The sequence below is a fragment of the Hippocampus zosterae genome, chromosome 4 (assembly GCF_025434085.1).
Source record: "Hippocampus zosterae strain Florida chromosome 4, ASM2543408v3, whole genome shotgun sequence".
Classification (NCBI taxonomy): domain Eukaryota; kingdom Metazoa; phylum Chordata; class Actinopteri; order Syngnathiformes; family Syngnathidae; genus Hippocampus; species Hippocampus zosterae.
In genome coordinates, this window is record NC_067454.1 from 22,978,704 (window position 1) to 23,000,949 (window position 22,246).

At 40.9% G+C, this 22,246-nt stretch overlaps 1 protein-coding gene across 7 annotated transcripts in view; it reads right to left on the reverse strand.

Moving 5' to 3' along the window:
- uacab (uveal autoantigen with coiled-coil domains and ankyrin repeats b) overlaps window positions 1-21,801 on the reverse strand; it is a 44,342-nt gene extending 22,541 nt beyond the window's left edge. For 4 of the 7 annotated variants that reach the window (XM_052063041.1, XM_052063038.1, XM_052063042.1 and 1 more), the window contains exons 1-3: window positions 21,589-21,801; window positions 4,984-5,114; window positions 818-906 (exon numbers count right to left, since the gene is read on the reverse strand). In XM_052063041.1, the coding sequence (XP_051919001.1) occupies window positions 818-906; window positions 4,984-5,114; window positions 21,589-21,636 (268 nt within the window). In that variant the 5' untranslated portion in view covers window positions 21,637-21,801. Of the gene's footprint in view, window positions 1-817; window positions 907-4,983; window positions 5,115-5,478; window positions 6,313-21,588 lie in introns of those variants that run through there. The other 3 variants (XM_052063040.1, XM_052063039.1, XM_052063043.1) reach the window with 3 other exon arrangements.
- Window positions 21,802-22,246: the final 445 nt, after the last annotated feature.

Here is a 22,246-nt window from a genome sequence, read left to right on the forward strand (position 1 = left end):
ATGATGTTCATCTTGTCTTATGATTTGATGAAATTGGTTTACGGTTTCTTTTTTTTAATCAGACAGCGGTCTTTGTTTAGTGAAGAAGGGGGGAAAAAACTCTTGCCAAGTTGACAGTTTTGGCTGTTATCGCCTGAGCTGTCAGTGTAAAGGCTGCAAACTACCCCCTCCCTCCTACTGCTGCCAACGTCAAAGCAGTGTGTCCCTAATTGATGGTGCTATCTCTGACAAGCAGACTAACACATTCTCAAACGGCTAGGATGCCTGCATCCAGAGGGCAGCAAGAGGTTGGAGCAGAGGTTCACTAATTTAAAAAAAGTTAGCGCTTGAAAAAAAAAAAAGTTATCGAACGCTACTCTAAGATACAGTATGCGAGACGGTCAACAGACTGACAATGAGCCACTCGTGCTCTCATTGGTTGATGTCGTGCCGGGAACCAATCATGTGCCTTGTTTGAGTGAGCATGTAAAAAAATCCTCTGCGTCACGTCAGCTCTTTCTTCGGCATGTAGGGAAACTTCTCTCCCCGCATCAACAAGAAACAAGTCTTTCCGTAAAATGGGTGCCGATTTGGTTGTATGTTTTAAATGGATATTTTTGTTAATGTTGGGGGGGACAACAATACTGAGCTCGCAAAAATTGCGACGCAGTAACAAGGTACCACTGTATATAGTATAATCAGATCGACCTTTGAACTTAATAGTGCATTGCTGCACATCTCAAAGTTGCAGTCAAATAAGATTCTCTAGCTGTTCATCAGGGTCGAAACACTGTACAGAAGTACGGTAGTATACTGGCGCCACTCAGCAGGGACTCACCAGTGGCATCAGTCGCAGTGACATCAGCACCGTGTGAAAGGATGAGAATGAGACAGTCCAAGTGTCCTCGTGTTGCAGCCAGATGAAACCTTGATACAAGATACAGAAAGATACAATCCGCCATGAAGCCGTGGCTACAAGGAAAACTGTCAGATAGTCCTCCTTGTTCAGCTGTCACTTTCAATATGTGTACACTTTGTATAGTCTCCTGTACTTTGTCAGGCCTTTGAACCCTTCATTCGTCCTTTTTTTGTGGTACGAAATTGCTTTGGAGGAAAACAGGGATCAGCATGCTAAAAAGATTAAATCAAATAAATAACAGTCTTAAATGTCTTTCATCACCACTTTTGTACAGGAAAGATTTGTGACTCTGCAAAGCATTATGTACTGTGTAAACTGACCTTAGTCCATATCACATCAAGTCACATGAATCTGTTTATACACTAACCCCAAGGATTCTGCCAAGGCGACAGCCAAGCTGTCGCCTCAACACCCATATGAGTATTAAAAGCAGTGATAATGGCCCAGAGACGTTGATTTTTGGGGTAGCACTGGAGGGTCCCCACCTCACTAACACCTCAAAAGCAGAAACTAGTTTGGGGGAGCTATAAGTCATTTGACTCCACACAAAGAATGTTAAGACACCACAGTGTTGCCAGGAATGTTAATAACTGAACATAAAGATATCCATAAAAGCTGAAAAGAGATACATGCAGCTGCCCAACATGTCTGCTTCATAAAACGGCTAAACATAATTCTGGGCTTCAAGACTGCACATTCAGTGATGTCATGTTGTCATCCCACGAGTTATTTGGGCAGCTTCAAGGTAGGCAGTGCACAGGTGGCTATTTTTAGATTGACGGAGACCAGTTAATCGGAGTTAAATACTGTGCCTGAACCTCTTGAGGATGAGGTGGTTCCTTCAATAACAGAGTCGTACACCACGTCACAGACTCGAAAATGCGTGTATTAAATTAGATTTGGTAACTCCCATATTACTTTCACATGACCCTCGCAAAGCTGACATTTTTCCCCTCTCAGAGACCAAAGCAAAACTAATAAGAGAACCAGATAATAAACAACGTGACTGAGATTTGTCGTTTGTGTGGGAATGTATTTTTTGAGTGGTGAAAAATAGCTGTTGCAGCCTCTTCTTCTTTGTGACATGCCAACACACCCACATAGTTAAGAGACCTCTACACACTTAAAATACATCACTTTCAAAAACATTTGTTCCCAATAAACAGTAAGAATGTGAATGCAACACAATACCGTTTACTTGAGACCTACACTGTCCAAAATAATCCGTTTATTACATGTTGAGTCCACGGGTTGGCCCAGACGATTTACTCCAGTAATGTACCGGATACTTCCACTGGAACAACTTCAGTAACTTGAACTGGAAAAAAATCAGTGGCTTAGCTGTAAAATACAATGTTAATTATTTATTTATTATTTAAAGACTTCTTTATTCTACGACAACCGAGTAGCCATGTTGTCGAAGTGCCGTGCCTCGAATTGAAATATGCTCAATTCAGGAGCGGCCGCACTGTGACATCCAATAGGAGATGTGCTGGCGGAGTGGCTTCTGAGTGCTAAAAGCAACAAACGAATAAAAGCATGAATGCTAATTCCTAGTCGGCCGTGAAGCAAGTAGTTACACAGGGCGGTGTCGGGCCATATGTGGGCAGGCAACTGAATCCAAATTTTTACTGTTCATATAATGAAAGTCTGTTAACATTTTCTGCTGTCTGTTGATTCAGTGGATTGTCTATCAAGGACAAGAAGAACCTGAAAAGCATTGTCCACGTTTGCTCTAAAAGCACTGGGGTCAAGCAGTCAAGAGATCTGTGTTCCCTCTGGGAGAACCAGGTGAAAAATAAGGTAAAGCGCATCCTCAGCCAACATGACCATGTGCTGTCCGCACAGTTATTATGCACCTCTAAAGAGAACTAAAAGATGCTCCCAATTTTTTTATTCCTTTTGCTGTCAGGCTATCGAATCATTTTCAATTATATATTGTAAAAATTGTTCTTATCATTGCTTATTGACCATCAAGACCTCTTTGACTTTGTTTTTTTTTTTTTTAATACAGGTATGTGTTATGTCAGATAACATGTTGCATGTTCTTGTGTGATTGAATGTGTTCCGGTAGACTGCAAAGGATTTGCCCTTTTAGGGATCAGCTAAGTGTCTGAATCTGAATCAAAATGCGCGCAGCATGTGCGCGGGGCCAGATTTGGTAGGGAATGCTCACATTTTGGGGTTGCTCCACCCACAGTTCAAGTCTGGCATGAGAGTGCAAAAATAATAGATTTGAGTGGACGGGGGAATGCGCTCAGTCAGGAAAGGCGTGCATCTTTTCTGTTTTAGCAACACAACAGAATACAGCATGACCGCAAGTCTTCAAATTCAATCTTGACCTTGATGACTACACAGACATTTATTGTTGTCAAAATAAGAAATAACTATTAATCCTGAATAACAAAGGGGATCACAGTGACGTATGTATAAAGTTGAACCAGTGAACGTCTGAAGTGCTACCAAAGTGATTTTAGCAGCTGACTCATTGTGAGCGTTCGATCACATCTGTTCTTTTGAAGCAGGTGTGGCGAATCAGGCAACTAATGCCACGGCAGGCATTAGCTGTGTTTACTCAGCTGGACGCCTAAATTAATTACTTCAACAAAATGCTAATCCATCTTGCAGACAGCCCTATTATTAACTAGTACAGATGGACAAACAAATACAACAAATTTAATTAATGGTTTAGCAGTTTGTAATTGGCTTCCCCCACAGAGAAGTCTTTAATAACCACCGGTCACCATTTTACATTCTTTCCCGGCTTTGGCAGTAGCCAGAATGCCATAGACGTGTTGGTCTGTGGGTGGCACACTGAACTAAGTGTAGACCTGCTGAATAGCAGTTGTGGTTAATTTTGTTTTGGGCAGACCAAGCAAAGGGGTGATCTATTCTCTTAATTAATTGCACGACTGTCTGTGTCCTATGTCTTCTGTTGTGTTATTTTTGTTATTTTCACTTCAAAATAGCGCTGCGAAAGTGGCTGCCTTTCCAGCAGCTCCTATATTTTTGATGTTCTACTTCTTCCTTTCATAACTTTGCTGCTGTGAATTGGGACTTTCTCCATTGCGAGACTAATAAAGGTTTTCGTATTAAATTTAAATCCAGAACTCTGCATTAAGGTTACTGCATTTAGTTCTGATGAATTTTAGTGCATTATTACGACAGATTTGAGAACAGAATGCTGGATGATTTGTTGTTTTGTGCAACAGTGCTGAAAAAACAACTTACACAGATGGCTGGAAACGTTTGAAGGAGGAGAGATTCAACGGCGATAAGCTATTAAAATCTTTTTCACACTGACCCTGGAAGAGACCAGAGATCGCAATATATTGGGGATTAAACTGAATCCATTTCATGAAACAGGGAGTTCAGTGTTCCTAGCTTTCTTTGCAGAAAACTGGGAGGCTCCTTGACAAAAAAATGCAACCATGTAAAATATGGGCTTAAACAATGTCAACTGATTCCAATAATAGATTCCTTCTGAGGCAAAACATCTGTCTGACTTGATGTTGTGAACGCCACAACTTTTCTAAGCTGAATTTTTGGGCTGTCATTTCCTGTGAGAACTATCCAAACAGCCTCATGGCCAGTGTGGTCAAGCCTCGAGAGGCCACAAAAATTCTTAAGACCGACTCCTCCACTGACCTCCAGAGGCAGATGACCATTTAAAGGGGCGTGTTGGGGAGATGTATAGATTATATTTTTTATATATAAAGCGCTGTACTCGTGTTCAACTGTGATAGAAATATTTTAGGCCGCGAGAAGAAGGTTTAAAGATGAAATGTAAAACCTTATCCATAGCTGTGAGGATATTATATCAATTTTTAGAGGGTTAGATAGGGAGATGAAGCCTTGTGGTCATAAAGAAAGGTGTCAAACTATTTCTGAGTAAGCTGTTAAGAGCTGAGCTCACCATTGTAAAAGATCCTATCTTTGTAAGCGAAGGAACAAGAAAAAGTTGCTCTTAGTGTGTTGGCATTGAACTTGAAGTGTTTTGTCAAGGGTCTATTTTCGTTTGTCAACAGACTGTGACTGGGCGTGAGCTTGTCTGAGTATGGAAATGTGGGTGTCTGTTTACTTACGCAGAGCGTCCCTCCACATCAAGCTTGGTTGGGATGATACCCTTCTTGCTCAGAACAGCAGCCGCCTTATCCACTTCCCCTCGCTCGACTGCCTTCATCAACCGATCATCGTACTTGTTCCAGTCTGTGTTCTGAGAATAACAGCATAAGACCATCAGTGATCTAGTATTGGACAGAAATTAATGGCAGAGTAGTTTAATTAACAGTGCAAATATAATTAGCGATTAAGAGCTACAGTTCTTTTTTTTTTCTTTTACGACATCGTTACTATGTAAGGGAACAGTGCTACATGAAGCACCAACACATACAAAACCAGTTTAAATCTGAAAATACTGGCATGCTCTTTGTACATTCGCTGAATTATAGAAACTGAGAATGTTTGCTGGATTTGGCCACCAACAAACCACCAAAAGTAAACATTTTTTTACTTTTGAACAGGGACGAAATGAAACCTAGAACAGCAATTACGACTTGTTTTTAGAAAGGAATACCTACAAAGTGATTGGAGGTGCATTTCAGCCAGCGGCTCATCTTGGGTGAGTGGAACTGGTCCTTGCACCGTGCTACCGAAAAGGTTGCCAGCGTTCCGGTTTTGAAAAACAAAAATGGAGAAGAAAAAAAAGTATAAAATTCTCCAATATGCACTCAACCAGTGAGTGCAAAAAACAAAGATCAAAACGGCAGCAGAGGTCCTCTTATGAAAAGGCTCATCCTCTGGAGTGGTCTTCGTTTGACGAATATTCAAGCATTCCTGCGCTTCTTACAGGCTCTACCTGTAAGTTCACCACTGCACAGCAGTCGATTCTTCAAGGGAGGATAAGGAAGAGTGGAAAAGGAGGAAAGAAACAGAGGTGGAGAAGCAGTAGGGCCAGCCCCTGCCAGCCTTGGGACCTGCCCTGGCCGGCAACTGCAACTCCTCCTCAGGGGGGAAAGTCAGCTCAGCTTGGCTACTTCTCAACTCCACCGAATGTCTTCCACTACACTCGTCAAAATCTTCCACAAGTTGCCTTGCTCCGTTTTCTTTTGGACAGTCTTCCTCCCTCTCTCTGGACTGCTTTCAGTCTGCCTGCAGACACTGGTAGCAGGCTGCTTATTAAGAGAGCCTCTCTCTTTCCCAGCTTCTTTTCACCGGCAGTGGTCTCATACGCCTTAACCCCCAACAAATGGCAAGGTCAGTCAAGCTTTATGGGGTAAATATGTGGGCTCCCCGGTTTAAAATATCACTCCCTCCCTGGTAAATAGCAGCGGTGCAGACAGCCTGCAGACTGGCTACCTCTTTTTTTGACTTGCAAACCTCTCTATAGTGACTGATATGAAGACAGGAGCCAAGAATACATTCTGAGCATTACTGCACCATGAGTAATGGCTATAGAGTCTCCACTCCCAGCACGAAAGAAGGCCATCCAAAAGACATTGCTTATATGACCACCCCCCACTGTGCCCCTTACTTGTTTCCATCGGAATATATTAATGTCAGAGGGGGATTGTGGTTTGCACATTTGAAAGGGTCCTGGCATTGACACTCATAGCACATTAGTTGGGCAAGTGTTGCTGTTGACCCGTCCATCTCGAGAGAGAGAGAGAGGTGCTTTCACAAAGCCCCGTGATCCGAGTTCCACGGTAGCAAGGTTAAAAGTCAGCCTTTTTACAACCAGCTGTCTGAGACTGCAGCCCAGTGGCATACTAATACCGCCACAGAAGAAGAGTTCAAAGTTCACTTGATTGAGGGAAAAGTCACACGTAAAAAATAAGAGTGAAAGGGATGAGGAGGGTATTTAACTGACACAATTTTCAGGTCAGAGTGGGCTCGTGTTCCTGGCCTCTGCTCAGGGCGTGGTGTCAACAGAGCAGCTCTGAGATCCACAAACATGCGCAATCCGCCTCCACGTGACATGTCATATGAAGGATTGGGTGTCAATTTACGAAAGCTGCTCACCCTAGCATGGAGACAAAGGTGCCAAAATGGCACCTAGCTTACAACGGCATACAGTAGAACACTTTACGTAAATATCTCACATGGCTTGATTGTGTGCGTATTTGTTTGTCAGTCTGTTTATGTACCAGTCAAGAATGGGGCTGTTAGCAAGCAAAACACAACTGAGCAAACTACTTTTGAGGAGAGCTAAAAAAAAAATACACACTTTTTCAGAGATCTTCTTCCATATCATATCCATTCATCACGGACACACGAACTAGTGATGTCAGAGCAGTTTGTCACGACCACATCCTATTTTGTAGTGGAAAGTCAACCACCGCAATAGAGGATGAGCAGAGCCAAGTGCCGTCATGGCAAGCGGAGAAGGTCCAGCGAAGTGGACAAGGGGTTATGAGGCATTATCAGAAAACATAAGAGGTTGTAGTATGGACCAAAAATAAGATGTAACATATAAAAAATGAATTTGTTGAACATTACAAAATGCCAATGTACTTTTACTGGTGCATTAAAAACAATATACAGTACACTGCGGTACCTTGACCATCAAGAAGAATTTGTTGTATGAACGATCTTGTAAAATCACTCTATTCAGACCTTTAGGGGGAGCTCCCAAATAATTTGAAAAAAGGAAACCTTTGTTGGGAGGGGACGAGTAATACTGTTGCACATGTTTACTACGTTGAAAAGACGGCTTTAAACTTGTCTTGTTTGCATGCATCTAAAGGTAGCATGCCATCATATCAAGTTGCTATTTAAACACAGTGACCTTGGCAACATCACCTGACACGTCCAAGGTGTTTAACTATTCACACATTCCTTTTGCCTGGAATTATTACAGCGTGTGGCTGCTATCAACCCCTCAGCACAGGCTGTAACTCTTCACAACACCTCGGTTTCCTGCCTCTCGCCCAGTTGGACTTACGGGTCTCTAATGTCCTGATGGATGAAATCACTGGCAGCAAATAGAAAGTCAGTCGTCTAATTACAACCTACTGTCAGGACAGAAGCATCAAGCTGGAGGCTAATATGTCAACTGAAACTGCCAAACTACTGATGTTAAAGATGTGGTTTCACAAGGTTATGACGATGGTGGTGAAAACGGTCATAGTAGACGTCCACTGCATCTATCTATTTATGATCTATGACATACATTATGAAATGTCAAAGTTAGATGGGGAAGAGCTTGGTAGCTTCTTGAATGTATTAGTAGTTTTAGTAATCATGCCTTTTCAAACTGATATAGGTTATATTTTATCAATCAATATCAACTATATCACATTTGTTTTGGTAGTAAGATTTGGGAATATATCAAAACAGTTAAGAGTCAAAAATGGGTCAGTGAACAAGATTTGGTGATGCACAGTGCAAGCAACAGTTTTTTTGTTTGTTGATTCCATGAAAAAGACCAAAAATCTATCTTACACTGAAGAAAATGCAACGTTAAAAGTCAATTTGAACTCCACTCAATATAGTAGTGCTACGGCAGGGGTGCCCATTAGGTAGATCTTGATCTAACGGTAGATCTAAGAAAGGTCCTAAGTAGATCCGAGGAGTGTCGAGGAGAAAAAAAAAACAGCCATTTGTGTGTCTTTGTACATGTTAGTAATATATATTTTTTGTGTTAATGTACGCTGCACCCTAATCATCCTATCAGTCTCATTTTCACAAAAATAAATAAATTAAAAAATAAAATAAAGCAGGTACATTTTGATTTTACGGTGGCGCGTGATTACGTCACCGGGAGATGTTTGCGCTAAGCAGTCTGCAATTGATCAGAGCTGTTGCACTCTATCTTTTATCGTCATGATTCTCATTCAGAGTTTGCTTCGTGTACAATTCACCGAGGGCACGGGCAAAGAATAGGAATCTAGGAGGGCCCAGAGATGCACTTTAAAACTGTATGTGTGAGCTACGATAGTTAACAGGCTGCAAAAGTGCATCGAGTGCCTCAGTTTCAGGCTGTTTCTCATAATGGCGTGCATGTGTGCGTGTGTGTGCGCGCGTGTGCGCGCGTGCCGGTAAGGGTAGATCCCGGGAGGTTAGTTGATCGAAAAGTAGATCTTCGATCCAAAAAGTTTGGGCACCCCTGTGCTACGGTATCTAGGTCAAATGAAGGAAATCATGCAAAATATGGGCACTAACATCCACGTCACAGTTCAGAGGGAGTGGGTTCAAATCCGGGCTACGGCCTTCCTGTATGGTGTTTACATCCTTTCCCCATGCCTGCATGGGTTTTCTGCGGGTACATTCCAAAAACATTCATGGTAGGTTAATTAAATACTCCAAATTGCCCATCGGGAAGAATGTGATTGTGAATGGTTGTTTGTGTCTACATGCCCTACGATAGGGTGGTGGGTGACCAGTTCAGGGTACATGTGTGTACCCTGCCTCTCACTCAGAGTCAGGTGGGACAGGCTCCAGAAACCCGCAAGCCCAGAAAAATGGATGCATGGATAAGTAAACTCTTATCTGTAACCAGCAAGAGGCTGCTGTTTCACTCAGATTAACTTTGCAGTCAAAACAAATATTCGCTGACTGATCAATGATGTTATTGATCGTTTCCGTGAAATAATACTTTATAGGTGTAGTGTTTCTCCACATAGACATTTACCTGTAGCAGGCCTCCACCAAAAAAACTTTGGTCACCACAAAAACAAGCCACTCTGCTGCTTGTGTGGTTCTTGTGTGAGTCTGATACTATTACTGTACTGCCTTCCTTTGTGATACAATACTGTTAATACAGCAACTCAAATGACTGAAGTATGAAACATATCCGTGTGTAAAATTTGGGTGGTTTCAGCTCAAACAGTATTGATCCCCTTCACCACTCCAACAGGAACAATGGCCCGCTTGTGACTTTTGACGACAGACTCGGTCCTGTTTTTGTTGTCGTCTTGTGTGTTTTGGCTTGGAAACACCACTCTGTGTGAGGCAGAGCCTGCGTACATTTGTCAGTGTCTTCTGAGTTTTGGATTATGCTGCTAAAAGATTCGGGGAGCAAAGAGACCATGGCTACAGCGAGCCCCGCCACCACTTACATATTTTCGAGAACATAACTCAGTTAACTGAATTCTCCACAATTCTACAGTTTAAAGCTGTGCAAATTATCTTTGAGAAAAAAATAATAATTTAACATCAGACGCCCCACATTGAGCCTTGGGGTCAGCTTGATGTTTCTTCCGAAGCAGGATTTTTGGCTTGCCTCAATCGCCGTGTACAGGGGTGGCCAACCCGCGGCTCTTTGGCAGTTTCAATGCGGATCGTGGGCTTTCACACAACAAGCGTCGAAAACGCCTCGGCAGTGGCGATGCCATGCAAAAAAAGGTCCTAACTACACAGAACATACGACGTCAGCCTATCATCGCACCGTTACTTGATTGACATAGAGGGCAACCAATCAGATGACTGCATCACCGCTCATGTGCAAACAACGGTGCTAAGCTAGTCAGCAAATAACCTCAGATTTTTTTTTTAAGGCAGGGGTGCACAATACATCGATCAGAATCGACCGGGAGCCAGCGAACTGGTCCCAAGTTGACCACAAGGGTGGGAGGAGAAAATGGAGGGAGGGGTAAATTTGTCTGTTTGTATCTTTAGCTTTCATTCATTTTCGGCCTGTTCTGACTGTTGCTCATCGTAGTGTGTGTGCATGTGTGCACGTGCGCGTGTGTGTGCGTATGCTTGCACGTGCGCGATCGGGAGCATTCGTGAGAAGTTGGTCGCTACAAAAGACGATCTTTCGCCAAAAAAGTGTGTGTGTGTGTGTGTGTGTGTGTGTGTGTGTGTGTGTGTGTGTGTGTGTGTGTGTGAGGAAGGGTATGATGTGGCTCTTTGCAGTAACACAGTAAAAAAATTGTCTCTTCGTCTCCGACTGGTTGGCCACCCCTGGCCTAGTACTTGCTCATGTGGGATTCAGTTAGTCTTATAATAAATGAGGAGTGCTATTACTCGTGATATTAAAGTGGTGTTTATATTACTATTGCAACAATTCAGAACACTATTCTATTTTATTGAAGAAATGTATTTCCTCAATAAAATAATGGGCATTTAGAGGCGGGTATGCAGTTTTTGCTCATTGAAAAAAAAGTATCCAGTTAACACTAAATTGCATTGACGATTTAGGGAAATGAAAAAAAAAATGCCTACCAATTTTTGGATTAGTCAGGATGACAATAAGGTTTCAAATTACTGTAAGACAGTGTTTCTCAAATAGTGGGATGCACCCTCCCAGGTGGACGAGAGGCTCCATCAGTGGGTGGCGCGTTTGACCTGGGGGAACATGATTTTTTATTTTTTATCTGTCCTATAATAACTTGCAGTTGCACCTGCACTAAATTAGGGGGGCAGTGGCGCTCTCATTGGCAGAGTTTGCGCAGGGAGCATTCTCATGGAGGAAATGTGACAGAGGTAGAGCTTCGCTTCAATATGCCTGCGGTGGCAGACGAGGGAAGATCGAGGTGCTTACTTTGTCTAAAAATGCTGGTAGCGGACAGCAGGAAGCCAAATACATTAAGGCGTCACTTAAAGACATTACACCCCAATCACGCTGATAAGCTGCTTGAGTTTTTTTTCAGAGAAAAAGTGCAGAATATTGCCACCAATCATGCCGCTTTGTGACTACTACTACAGTAAACCAATACTGTAATACAGGTCCTGGCTACACATTGAGCAGGAGCCGAGAGTTGCTGTGTCCTGCTTCAAACCTCGCTTCGAAAAGCTGTGCATTGCAAAATGTGCTCATTGTAGCATTAATCCAGACATCATCTTTGATTTTTTTTTTTTAAACACAAATTATTTTATACATTTTGTTTTGCTGGTTAAAGTTTTTTTTATATTGTGCTCCTGGGATAATGTTGGTGATTAGATTGAATGCATTATTAGTTATTGAGTTTATGACATTTTATTTTTCAGTATCGTATGGTTTGACATGGTCAGTCAAAAAATATTTATTGTTAAATTAAGGATTCAATGTTATTTTTGAATTTCAGATGCACTTTAAATCTTTTCTGTTCATTACTAAAGCTATTCTTTGGTCCATATTTCTTTTTAATTCTCTTATACGTTAATAAGGATACAGCGTTATGCAAAGGTGTACAATTTTATAGACAAATGATACTATTTATAGCCGTGCGGGGGGCAAGAGATGTTTTCCTCTTCCTTGGAGGGGCAGGACAGAAAATAATTGAGAACCACTGCTCTAAGCACATATGATATTTGGTTTGTAACGAGACCCAAATTAGACTGCAATCACCAGTTGGTACATTCTATCATCACTGAAACCAATGATGTATTGCATTAACATAGCTGCATGCTGTTGAAAATCACTGTGACATGCTAATTTATTGGTGCAATATATTTTGGCGGTGAGATCCCAATTCTCTGGCTATATCGGAGACTTGAAAATAACGTTCAAAAACTGAAACGATTTGGTTCCATGAAATATTTTCAGTAAGACAGTGAGAGCTGGTTTCTTTTCATGCAGTTGATTGGGAGGGGGGGGGGTGACGACTTTTCTTCAAGTATTGTGCTGGTCCTGCATCAGTATGTATGTACTTGTTCCTACAAGAACAAATCAATCAAACTGTTGAGAATAATGGTGACTGCTGGCTGGCTGAACTCCAATTCCCTAAGTCCTTAGTGGTTTAGTGCTAATGTGAAATACATTTTCATTTCAGAGTTGCCATGCAAAGTATTTTAGGCAGACACTATTCAATCCATGAGCAGTGACATATACCTAAGCAGTTAGAACCATGCAGCTGCCTGGGCATGTAGAGTGCAAATGAAATGCATCAGGGCTGGAGAATGTGAGGCCCAACAGGGATGATTGTATGAGCTAAATGGACAATAAAACAAGCGCAATAACAAGGAATGTTCTAATCAGGGGTTTATGCTGCCAATTCGATCATCCATAAGCATAGCACGATCAAGTAGATTCGGTGTAAAATGTTCAATTTTAGAGCTACAACGATTTTACTTAAATAATCAGTTAATCAGTGTTTTTATCATTTAATACAGTCATCAGATTTTAAATTTTAAAAAATTCATTCAAAGAAAGGGCATTGCTTCAAAGCGAGATTGAAGAAAATGCACAAATTATGATTCAGTTACTATGTTGGTCTGTGACATACAATACAAAATATATTTCTTTATATAGCGCTAACAGAATAGTTAACATAGAATAACGGAATAATATAACACAACACATAAATAACATAAGACACAGACATTCATGCACTCTTAACCACTTTTCCTGCATACATAAAGCAGTTATAGATGAAAGAGGAGAATGTCAAAGTGTCCTTTCACCATGAATCAGAGACATTATGCTCAAACTGTGCACGCGCCTGCTACAAGCTAAGTTTGAAAGCAATCAAGAAGCTGTAGCGTCCATTGACAAAAAAGAGGGATTAGCTCACATCTAGTGTGAGCGTGGATGGTTGTTCATCTCTGTGTGCCCTGCGATTGGTTGGCAACCGGTTCAGGGTGTTCCCCACCTACTGCCCGAAGACGGCTGGGATAGGCTCAAGCGACCCTTGTGATGATAAGCGGATGGGAAACTGAATGAATGAAAGAATGGCTCACATCTCCTGTCCCATATAAATCCACTTCAATTCTAAGCGGCGACTCCCTGTTGCGAGTAGGGGTTAATGTTATTTTCCTCAAATAAAAGCAGCTGTTTGCAAAGGTCCTATACGGATTAATCACAAAGATAATCACTACTCAGAATTGCAAAGAGCCTTGTGTGTGTTTGTGTGTGTGTATATACAGGTATATATATGAATGAATGAAGCATAGCACTTTGCATATTTATTCCAACATCGAGCCAATAATTACAGGTCCGATAAACATCCCAAAACAGGCCACAATCCACTCTCCGTGTCTGGGGCAAGCTGTCAGTTTCCAGGCTTGCTGTGGAATATTGCATCGCCACACAGCATGCAGAAGAAAGAAGTAAAGTTTATTTGCCAACATTGAGCCTGTTATTACTCACTTCGGAACACAACAACAACATTAAGTTTAGCAGGCACTCACAGCCAGCCGAAGTTCATTGCTAAACTTGCTGTAGCTGGCTTCTTCCGCGTCTCAGCTCGAACTGCCGACTAACCTCTCCGAGTGACATAAGTAACCCAGTGAAGCTTTTTGGGACGGTCTCTGCCGTTCAATTATGGGAAAAACTTCCAAATCTATCATTAATGCTGCAGTGGTACACTTTCCTGAATTGAGTGCGGGCAGGCTGGGATTGGTTCCCACTCAGTGGCAGATGTGCCATGAGGGTTTTTTTTTGTTTGTTTGTTTGTTTTTTGTAAATAGTAATAAAAAGTGGTTACGATTGCATGACTGTCTGTGTCTTACATTACCACATTTTATTTATGTTAATGCTCTGGAAAGTGCTTTGTTTGACCTGCAGCTGTTGTGAAAGTGCGATATACAGTAAATAACAATGTACTGTATCGTAATAATTACTGGTTTGTTGTTTTTAGTTTTTTTTTTCCGAAAGTCGGAGTATTCGATATGTGCATTCATCCATCTTGTTATTTATTGTCATTGACTGTTTGATTTAATTTTGCACCATACGTTTGTAATTTAGGAAGACCATGTATATGATTCACTCTCCTATACTGTTGTTCAGTCTGCCACCTGGTGTCAGCTGTGTGGTGTAATATTGTGTGAAGTGACCGCTTTGGCCCAGCAAATCAAGCTGCCTCTGATGTTATTGTTTGCTGCAAGTGAAAAATGACGATCAATATGATGGTCGAAAGGTGACACGATACGTCGTCATCGTGATATATACCATCATATAGTTCTAGTATCGAGTAATGCGTATTCAAAGCTTCAATGTGTGCAAAGCTGCAAGGCATCAAAGTGGGGAAGAAAATGCAAGAAGCTTGAATTTCACATATTTACATGGTCATTTGGTACTTGACAAAAAGAACAGTGTTTAAGAATAAAGTGTTTAATGAGCAGGAATGTATATCGGCATGAGATAATTGTGCTTGTATTTACACGTTCCTACGCAAAAGCCCAAGTTGAAAAAGTCCCTGTATACATACACTCGGTTTTCGACCATAATCCGTTCCAGAAGGCTGTTCTAAAACTGAAACCACGCTCTTTTAAAAAAAAAAAATCTTGATTGAACACGTCTGTGCACAATGGAACGCTACACAAGGAAGTGTCACTCCCTCGTCTACCCGAGGAAGCGTCACTTCCTCGTGTAAGGAAGGCGAGAGGAGTCAAGTGACGCATTCAAGTGCGCTCAGTTTGTTCGAGAACCGAAATTCGGTCATCATTCGAGGCATAAAAAACTCAAAATTTTTGGTCGGAAACCGATTTGGTCGAGAACAGAGACGTTCGAAAACCAGAAGTTTGACTGTATCTGCACACACATCACACACTGTGTTTGAGTACTGTAGTTGACTTTAGCAGATGAATAAAGACAGAGTTTTCAAAATCAATGAATAATTGTTCACACAGCCGGGGGAATATCAGGTTTTCATTTGGCCGAGCCGTGTGAACTTCGCCCAGTGTCCAAAAAGAGACGCTAAAGATGCAATAAAACCATAATAATGGTGTTGGGCAAAGGTGGAGAGAACTGTTCAGTCTGTCAAGATGGCCATAAATCTTGCTCATGAACAGCTGCTGTGAGAAGAATAAAATACTATTGTTAAACCTGTACAAAAGCTACTGTAATACTAAAAGAATAGCTATTAGCTGCCTTTATCCCGAATGGATTATACAACTAACACCTTTTAGGCCTTAAAAGATTATGGAAAAATAGCAATGACCTAAAATCCACATAAATCTTCAATAGTGATAGACCAATAGGATTTCTTTTTTTAGGGCCAAACCACGACTGATTATTAGTCCCATATTTTTCTGACTATACCTTGCTCTGGGTATACAAGTCGCACCAGTCAAAAAGGGCATGTAAGTTATCTATGTGAAGAATATATATATATATATATATATATATATATATATATGTGTGTGTGTGTGTGTGTGTGTGTGTGTGTGTGTGTGTGTGCAACGGTTACGTCCCAAGTCCACCACCATTCATTCATAAGACTATAAAATAGGGCCAGACGATTCATCGAAATTAGTAGATTAATAAAATGCTGAAAAACAACGCTCATCTACTCTCTTTAGGAGGAGCATTTGGTCACTATGGTGGCGCTTCAACATGCAACAGACACCACACAATAAATATAAAGTGCATGGAAGATACACAAAACCTGGGGTATTTTGTGGATAGCACAATATTTTTTGATGCAACTACAACTGTGACGTCCTCCGGTAATCTGGCAACATAATACATCAGAAAATATATGAAGCGCTAAATCAAGAGCCACTCGTCGCATACTGGGCATGGTTAAATTAACATGTAATGACCTAGTCTCAGCCAGGCTTCTCAGGGAAACCATAATAATGATTCCTCTTTAAATTTCAGGTAAAGAAAAGGCACTCGCATTTGAGCTTTTCTTATTGGACAAAAAAAAGAACATTTAAGTATGCCAAGAGACCCAAACATAAATCGATACCAAATTTATGAAGATGCTCATACAGGAGGAATAAGCATTTATAAAAAATAAACAGCATAGGAAGACATTGGAGATGAGGAGGTTACAACTTATGTTACAACATTCCTGTGACACCAGATAAAAAGTCAGTTGAGAACAAGCATGTACAAACCCGTCTAACTCAAAACAAGGGACCTGTGACGAACAACTAACATTTAAGAGAAGTCTCCACCCAGTTTTTAAGAAACATAATAAGATACGAACACTGTCAAGTTATTAGAGAAGCTATCTGGTACAGTAAGTATTCCGGCAATAAAACTCAACTCCACAAGGAATACAAAGATCAGTGTTTCATTTTATTAGTGGGCAAAGATGCACAATAGGGCCTGTAAATAATTGATTTGCTATTTATACATTTCCATTTTGAGACAGTGGGAGCAAAAACGTTTTGGGTTTTTTTTCTGAAAAGAGAGAGGCCTTATGTACACACAAGGATAGGATGCCATTACTTTGTTTTCTCCTAACATGCACAGTTTTATACATGTTAAGTTTGCACAACACACTAGATCCCGATGCCAAATAACATGTTGTAGACTACAATGGCAGAACACAATCGATGAGAAAGTATCGAAAATTGAACACCACTTTCTTTCTCATGCCTTCACGCAGCGCAACAAAGATTTGCCCGTGTCAAGTATGGGCAGGGCCCAAACCTGTCACAAATGTCGGGTGGAAATAAAGCAAACACCCTTTTCCTGTATATTTAATCCACCAAGACAGAAAAACAACACCCAGAGCACAGCTTGACAAGGCTTAGTCTGAGATAAGTTTGCTGCTCATCAGCAGAAAATGGGTGCACTGTTCCTGCTGCTGTTGCTGAGCATGCCTAATGCTCTACATACGGTATATGGGCATCAGTGTGTGCGTTCATATTGGCAACGCTGATATTATCTGCAGTGGGTCAATAAGCTTAGGCCCTCTCACATTCCGACAACCATGAGCAGTGGTGTACGCTCAAGTCTTCTTTAGTGCGTACAAGAATCCGGACATGACAAGATTCAAGAGTAGAATGTTAAAACGCAGGTCTAAATGGCTGGTGTAAAAAAAAAAAAAAAAAAAAAAAAAAAAAAAAGCTCCAACACGGCCTACACACCATGGGAAAACAGAGGGGTAAACCCGGAGATGACCTCATGGTTGGCCCCCGTGGAGCCAGACAATAATCCTAAAAACACAGACTGTCACCCAACTACACATTTTATAGCCAACACAACATTCTTTACACCTCGGATGTTGCACGAGAATTTATCATAGTGTCAAATTTAAATTTAAGCAAAGCTGCAAATGAATTATCACGAGTGAACACTTATGTTACAGTCACTATTTAGTTAAAAAAAAAAGACTGACAAAGAAAAAAACAATCATCAATAAATGAAACCACTTGTTTCAAATTAAATAAAGCCTAATGAAGTCATACATCTTGAATTTGGCTGGCTTTTATCAGCTTTAGAACACTTGGGATTTGTTTTTCCACTCTGGCATGAAAACAACCTGCACCTCACATTAAGGCCAAGATCTTCTAACATCCATTCATCCATCCATTCACTGCACTATGAACATAAATTCTTGTCTCAACAAATTTCAATGCAATATCATGCAGTGCTTTAGAAATGCTATTTCAAGGCATTCCTGTATGTTAACCTTTTCCAAAAAACTTTGAAAGCTAAACATTCACTGTTTCAGACATTGTTTGAAAACATTATTGTAATTTAGATTGATGAATTTTTTAACCCTGATCCAAAAGGAAGGCTGGTAGATTACTTCCAAGGGGCCCATCGCTAAGACAGCTTTATTTGCAGAGGTAGGCAATTTACAAAATGTTGCCAGTCCATCATTCCTCAGTGGCCAGGGCAAAAGGTCGGATTTGGAAAAAAATTGAATGTTACTGTTCACATCGTATTATTCATTCATTCATTCATTCATTCATTCATTCATTCATTCATCTTCCGAGCCGCTTGATGCTCACTAGGGTCGCGGGGGGTGCTGGAGCCTATCCCAGCTGTCTTCGGGCAGTAGGCGGGGGACACCCTGAATCGGTTGCCAGCCTATCGCAGGGCACACAGAAACGAACAACCATTCGAACTCACACTCACACCTAGGGACAATTTAGAGTGTTCAATCAGCCTGCCACGCATGTTTTTGGAATGTGGGAGGAAACCGGAGCACCCGGAGAAAACCCACGCAGGCCGGGGAAGAACATGCAAACTCCACACAGGGAGGCTGGAGCTGGAATCGAACCCGGTACCTCTGCACTGTGAAGCCGACGTGCTAACCACTGGACTACCGGGCCGCCTTGTTCACATCGCATTAAAAAAATAAAAATAAAAGAGCTGCATAGCCTTTGTCGCATTTGAAACACGTTTGCTCTGCTCGTATCAGAGTCATGTGACTGGATCCTTCCCGCTGATTCACAGAATAAAAGTTTATCACTACCTCGTCTTTTGCAGTATATGCACACTGATTGAGGATTTCAATACTTCCTCAAACTTTGCAGCCATCAATGGACTCATTCATCTTTCCTTTTCAATGCAGAATGAATACTCGATGATATAATTTTGCACATTGTGAAAGCAACAGTGACGACAATAATGATGACGATATACCTGTATATTGTCCACCCTTACTGTGGACAATAAAACAGTTTGCTGTTATGCAGTATGTATCATGTGAATTCGAGAAATGAAAACTGTTGATTGTATTAAAAAGGAAACTAATAGGTTGTTCGGTTTTAAAGGTTAAGTCAAACAAAAATATATATTTTCAGTAAATTCTATGTAGCCCCACTAGCCTAAACATGGTATTCTGATTAGTACTGGATGTATGGAATAAGAATGAAGCAGAATGATCCAAGGTGATATTTGCAAACTCAACCCCGGAGCACTATGACCAAAAATTTCAGTCAACACCATATAGCTGGCATCTGTCATAGTTGATTAACCAATTAAGTCTTCATATGCGTTTGTAACACCATTAAATTTAGTCAAATCAATCCATTCATTTACTGATCCGCTTATCCTCACAAGAGTCGCGGTGGGTGCTGGAGCCTATACCAGCTGTCTTCGGCAGTAGGCGGGGGACACCCTGAACCGGTTGCCAGCCAATCGCAGAGCACACAGACAAACAAACATCCACGCTCACACTCACACTGAGGGACAATTTAGAGTGTTCAATCAGCCTGCCATGCATGTTTTTGGAATGTGAGAGGAAACCAGACTACCCGGAGAAAACCCACACAGAACATGCAAACTCCAAGTCAAGTCAAATCAAGTCAAGTCAACTGTATTTATAGAGCACTTTCAAACAGCCATCGCGGCATACACAGTGCTGTACATGGAGCAATTTAACATGCACAATAAACAGTAAGACAAATCGGTAATAAAGGTGGTAGAAAGCACCAAACAGTAAAGGCACAGGAAGGCCTGGCCGCCATTTAGTAAAATCCACTCAACAAATTTTGTAACTCCTCATTCACTACAAACTGTCAAGGGTTGTTGTGGAAAAAAAGAAAATCCCTGTTTGTGTATTTTAGATTAAAGCTCTTGTGGCGACTTCGGTTGAACTCTTTCAAGGCTGATAACGTCTGTCCATCCCTCCATCATCTGAACTGCTTTTCTTCACAAGGGTCGTGAGCTGATAACATCTCCAAGCAAATTTTGTAAACATATAATATAAGGGCTACTGCCATTTGTCCAAACCTGCTCGAGCCACTCACCTAGTTTGGAAATGAACGCAATGCAGCTTAGCTCCTAGCTAGCATATTTTATGGTTATCAATATCATAATGGCATAACGTCAACTTGTAGTGACATACAAACAGCCTCTTTCAGGTTTTCATATGGCAGCAAAGCAATCATGAATTCCATTATTAACTGCTGTTATTGTTTTTGACGCATATTTCTCACTGATCAGATGGTTACTGTGTGTCTTTTTTCTTCTTTCTTCTTTCTACCCAAATTCTTGTTGCTGGAGGCTGTAAATTTCCCCAGTGTGGGACAAATAAAGGATGTCTTATCTTATCTTATCCTTTATTTAATAAAATGTAGGTATTCATGTCGCACCTTCCGAAAAAGAATATATTTAGTCTGCTGATGTTTTATTTAAAATGTTAATGAATGTGTTCTTGTCTACACAAAACATAGCAGCTGGTTTTACATTTTCTGACTTTACTTATATTAAGGTGAAGTGAAAAATCTAAAAGAAAAGAAAAATATATACCAAAACGACTATACACGTGCGGTTTCATTGTTATAAACAGTCCGCTGAGGCCTAAAATATTGACCCAATATTTGACATCCCGGTCTACAGTCTTGCTCATTGACGTGAAGTCTGACAATATTTGTTTTTAAATGTAACACAACCCATGTTTTGTTTTCTTTGATTTTTCTACAAACCACTTCTGGGGCAAGTTTGACTTCTGTGTTGGAGGTTTCAATGTCGATCCCTCGTTTGTTTGTTTTTTAATAAATAAAAAACGCATACAATACAAATGCAACATGGTTTTCTATCATGTGTAGAGCATGGAAAATTTAATGAAAGGCTGCTTTGAGTTTTGAACTACAAAGACCAACAAATAATTGTATGATGTCATCTTGGCTACATTGTTCAACAACATTGTTGTCAGGTCATGATTTATTCAACATACGATTTAGAATGCAAGTCATTTCTAATGTACTGTATTACTGTAGTATCGGACAGACGCACGCTCCTGTCGGAAAATACCTTGGATCTGGCCCGCACAGCAGGACATTGTGAGAATTAAAGCTTCAAAACGCGCATATAAATCGGGCTAGCGTGTTCCCGGTGAAAACAAAACAAAACAAAACAGGCACTTAGAAATAGAAAGCACCGGTCAGTCATGTTTGGGTGTATATTTTGAGCTGGCAGTTGGGAACGCACACAGCGAGGCTCCAAACATCCACAGGTGCTCCGCAGGTTTACTATAGTTTCCAATCGGAGAACAAAGTAGGAACAAGACGTGATGGCTGAGAAGAGGTCAAACTACACTTGTGATGAACGTCGTTCACGACCACACAGCTAAAGCTAAATCAGCTATCACAAACGCAGTCGCAGTCGTCAGAAACAACATAAATCCACTTACAGTGATGTTAACTTCGTGCTTTTTCAGCCGGTATTTCAGACTCTTCATTTCGAATTGCTGGTTTGTCAATTTCCTTCTTTCTCTGATAAAAGCATAAACAGTTCATGAGTAGAAGAAAAACAACTTCCCGTGGACTAATATGAAGTTTTAGTCCTGTTGTTCTACGGGGTGAGTTCCACCTGACTCCTAACCGCAAAGCCTGATCACAAAGGAGAAGGAGCCGCTGTAGCCAATCAGAAGCAAGTATTAGCGCGATGGTTTATCTTTTATCCAATCGACGGCGTTATAAGGCGGGACTTCCTTGTAGTATCGACGGAGAAGTTGGAGACATCCTGGGACAAGGAGGGGTGACGTTTATTTTACCTGAAACCGAAACACCTGAAAAAAAACACAATAAAACATTTCTAAATATATCAGCACGAATTGAATATAATGAATGAATTTGTTATTTTACGATTTGTATGGTGTCACAACAGACAACATGATGTCAGGTTGAGAGGAGGTGGGCAGAGTAGCCCAAAAATTTCCTCAAGAGTTTTGTTCATTTCGAGTGACTCAGATGAAAAGAACAAGGAGTCCTCTAAATAATTACTTTAGCAAGACAACAAAACTACAAAATTACTTATTTCTTGTTGCATGAATGTCAAATAGACAAAAC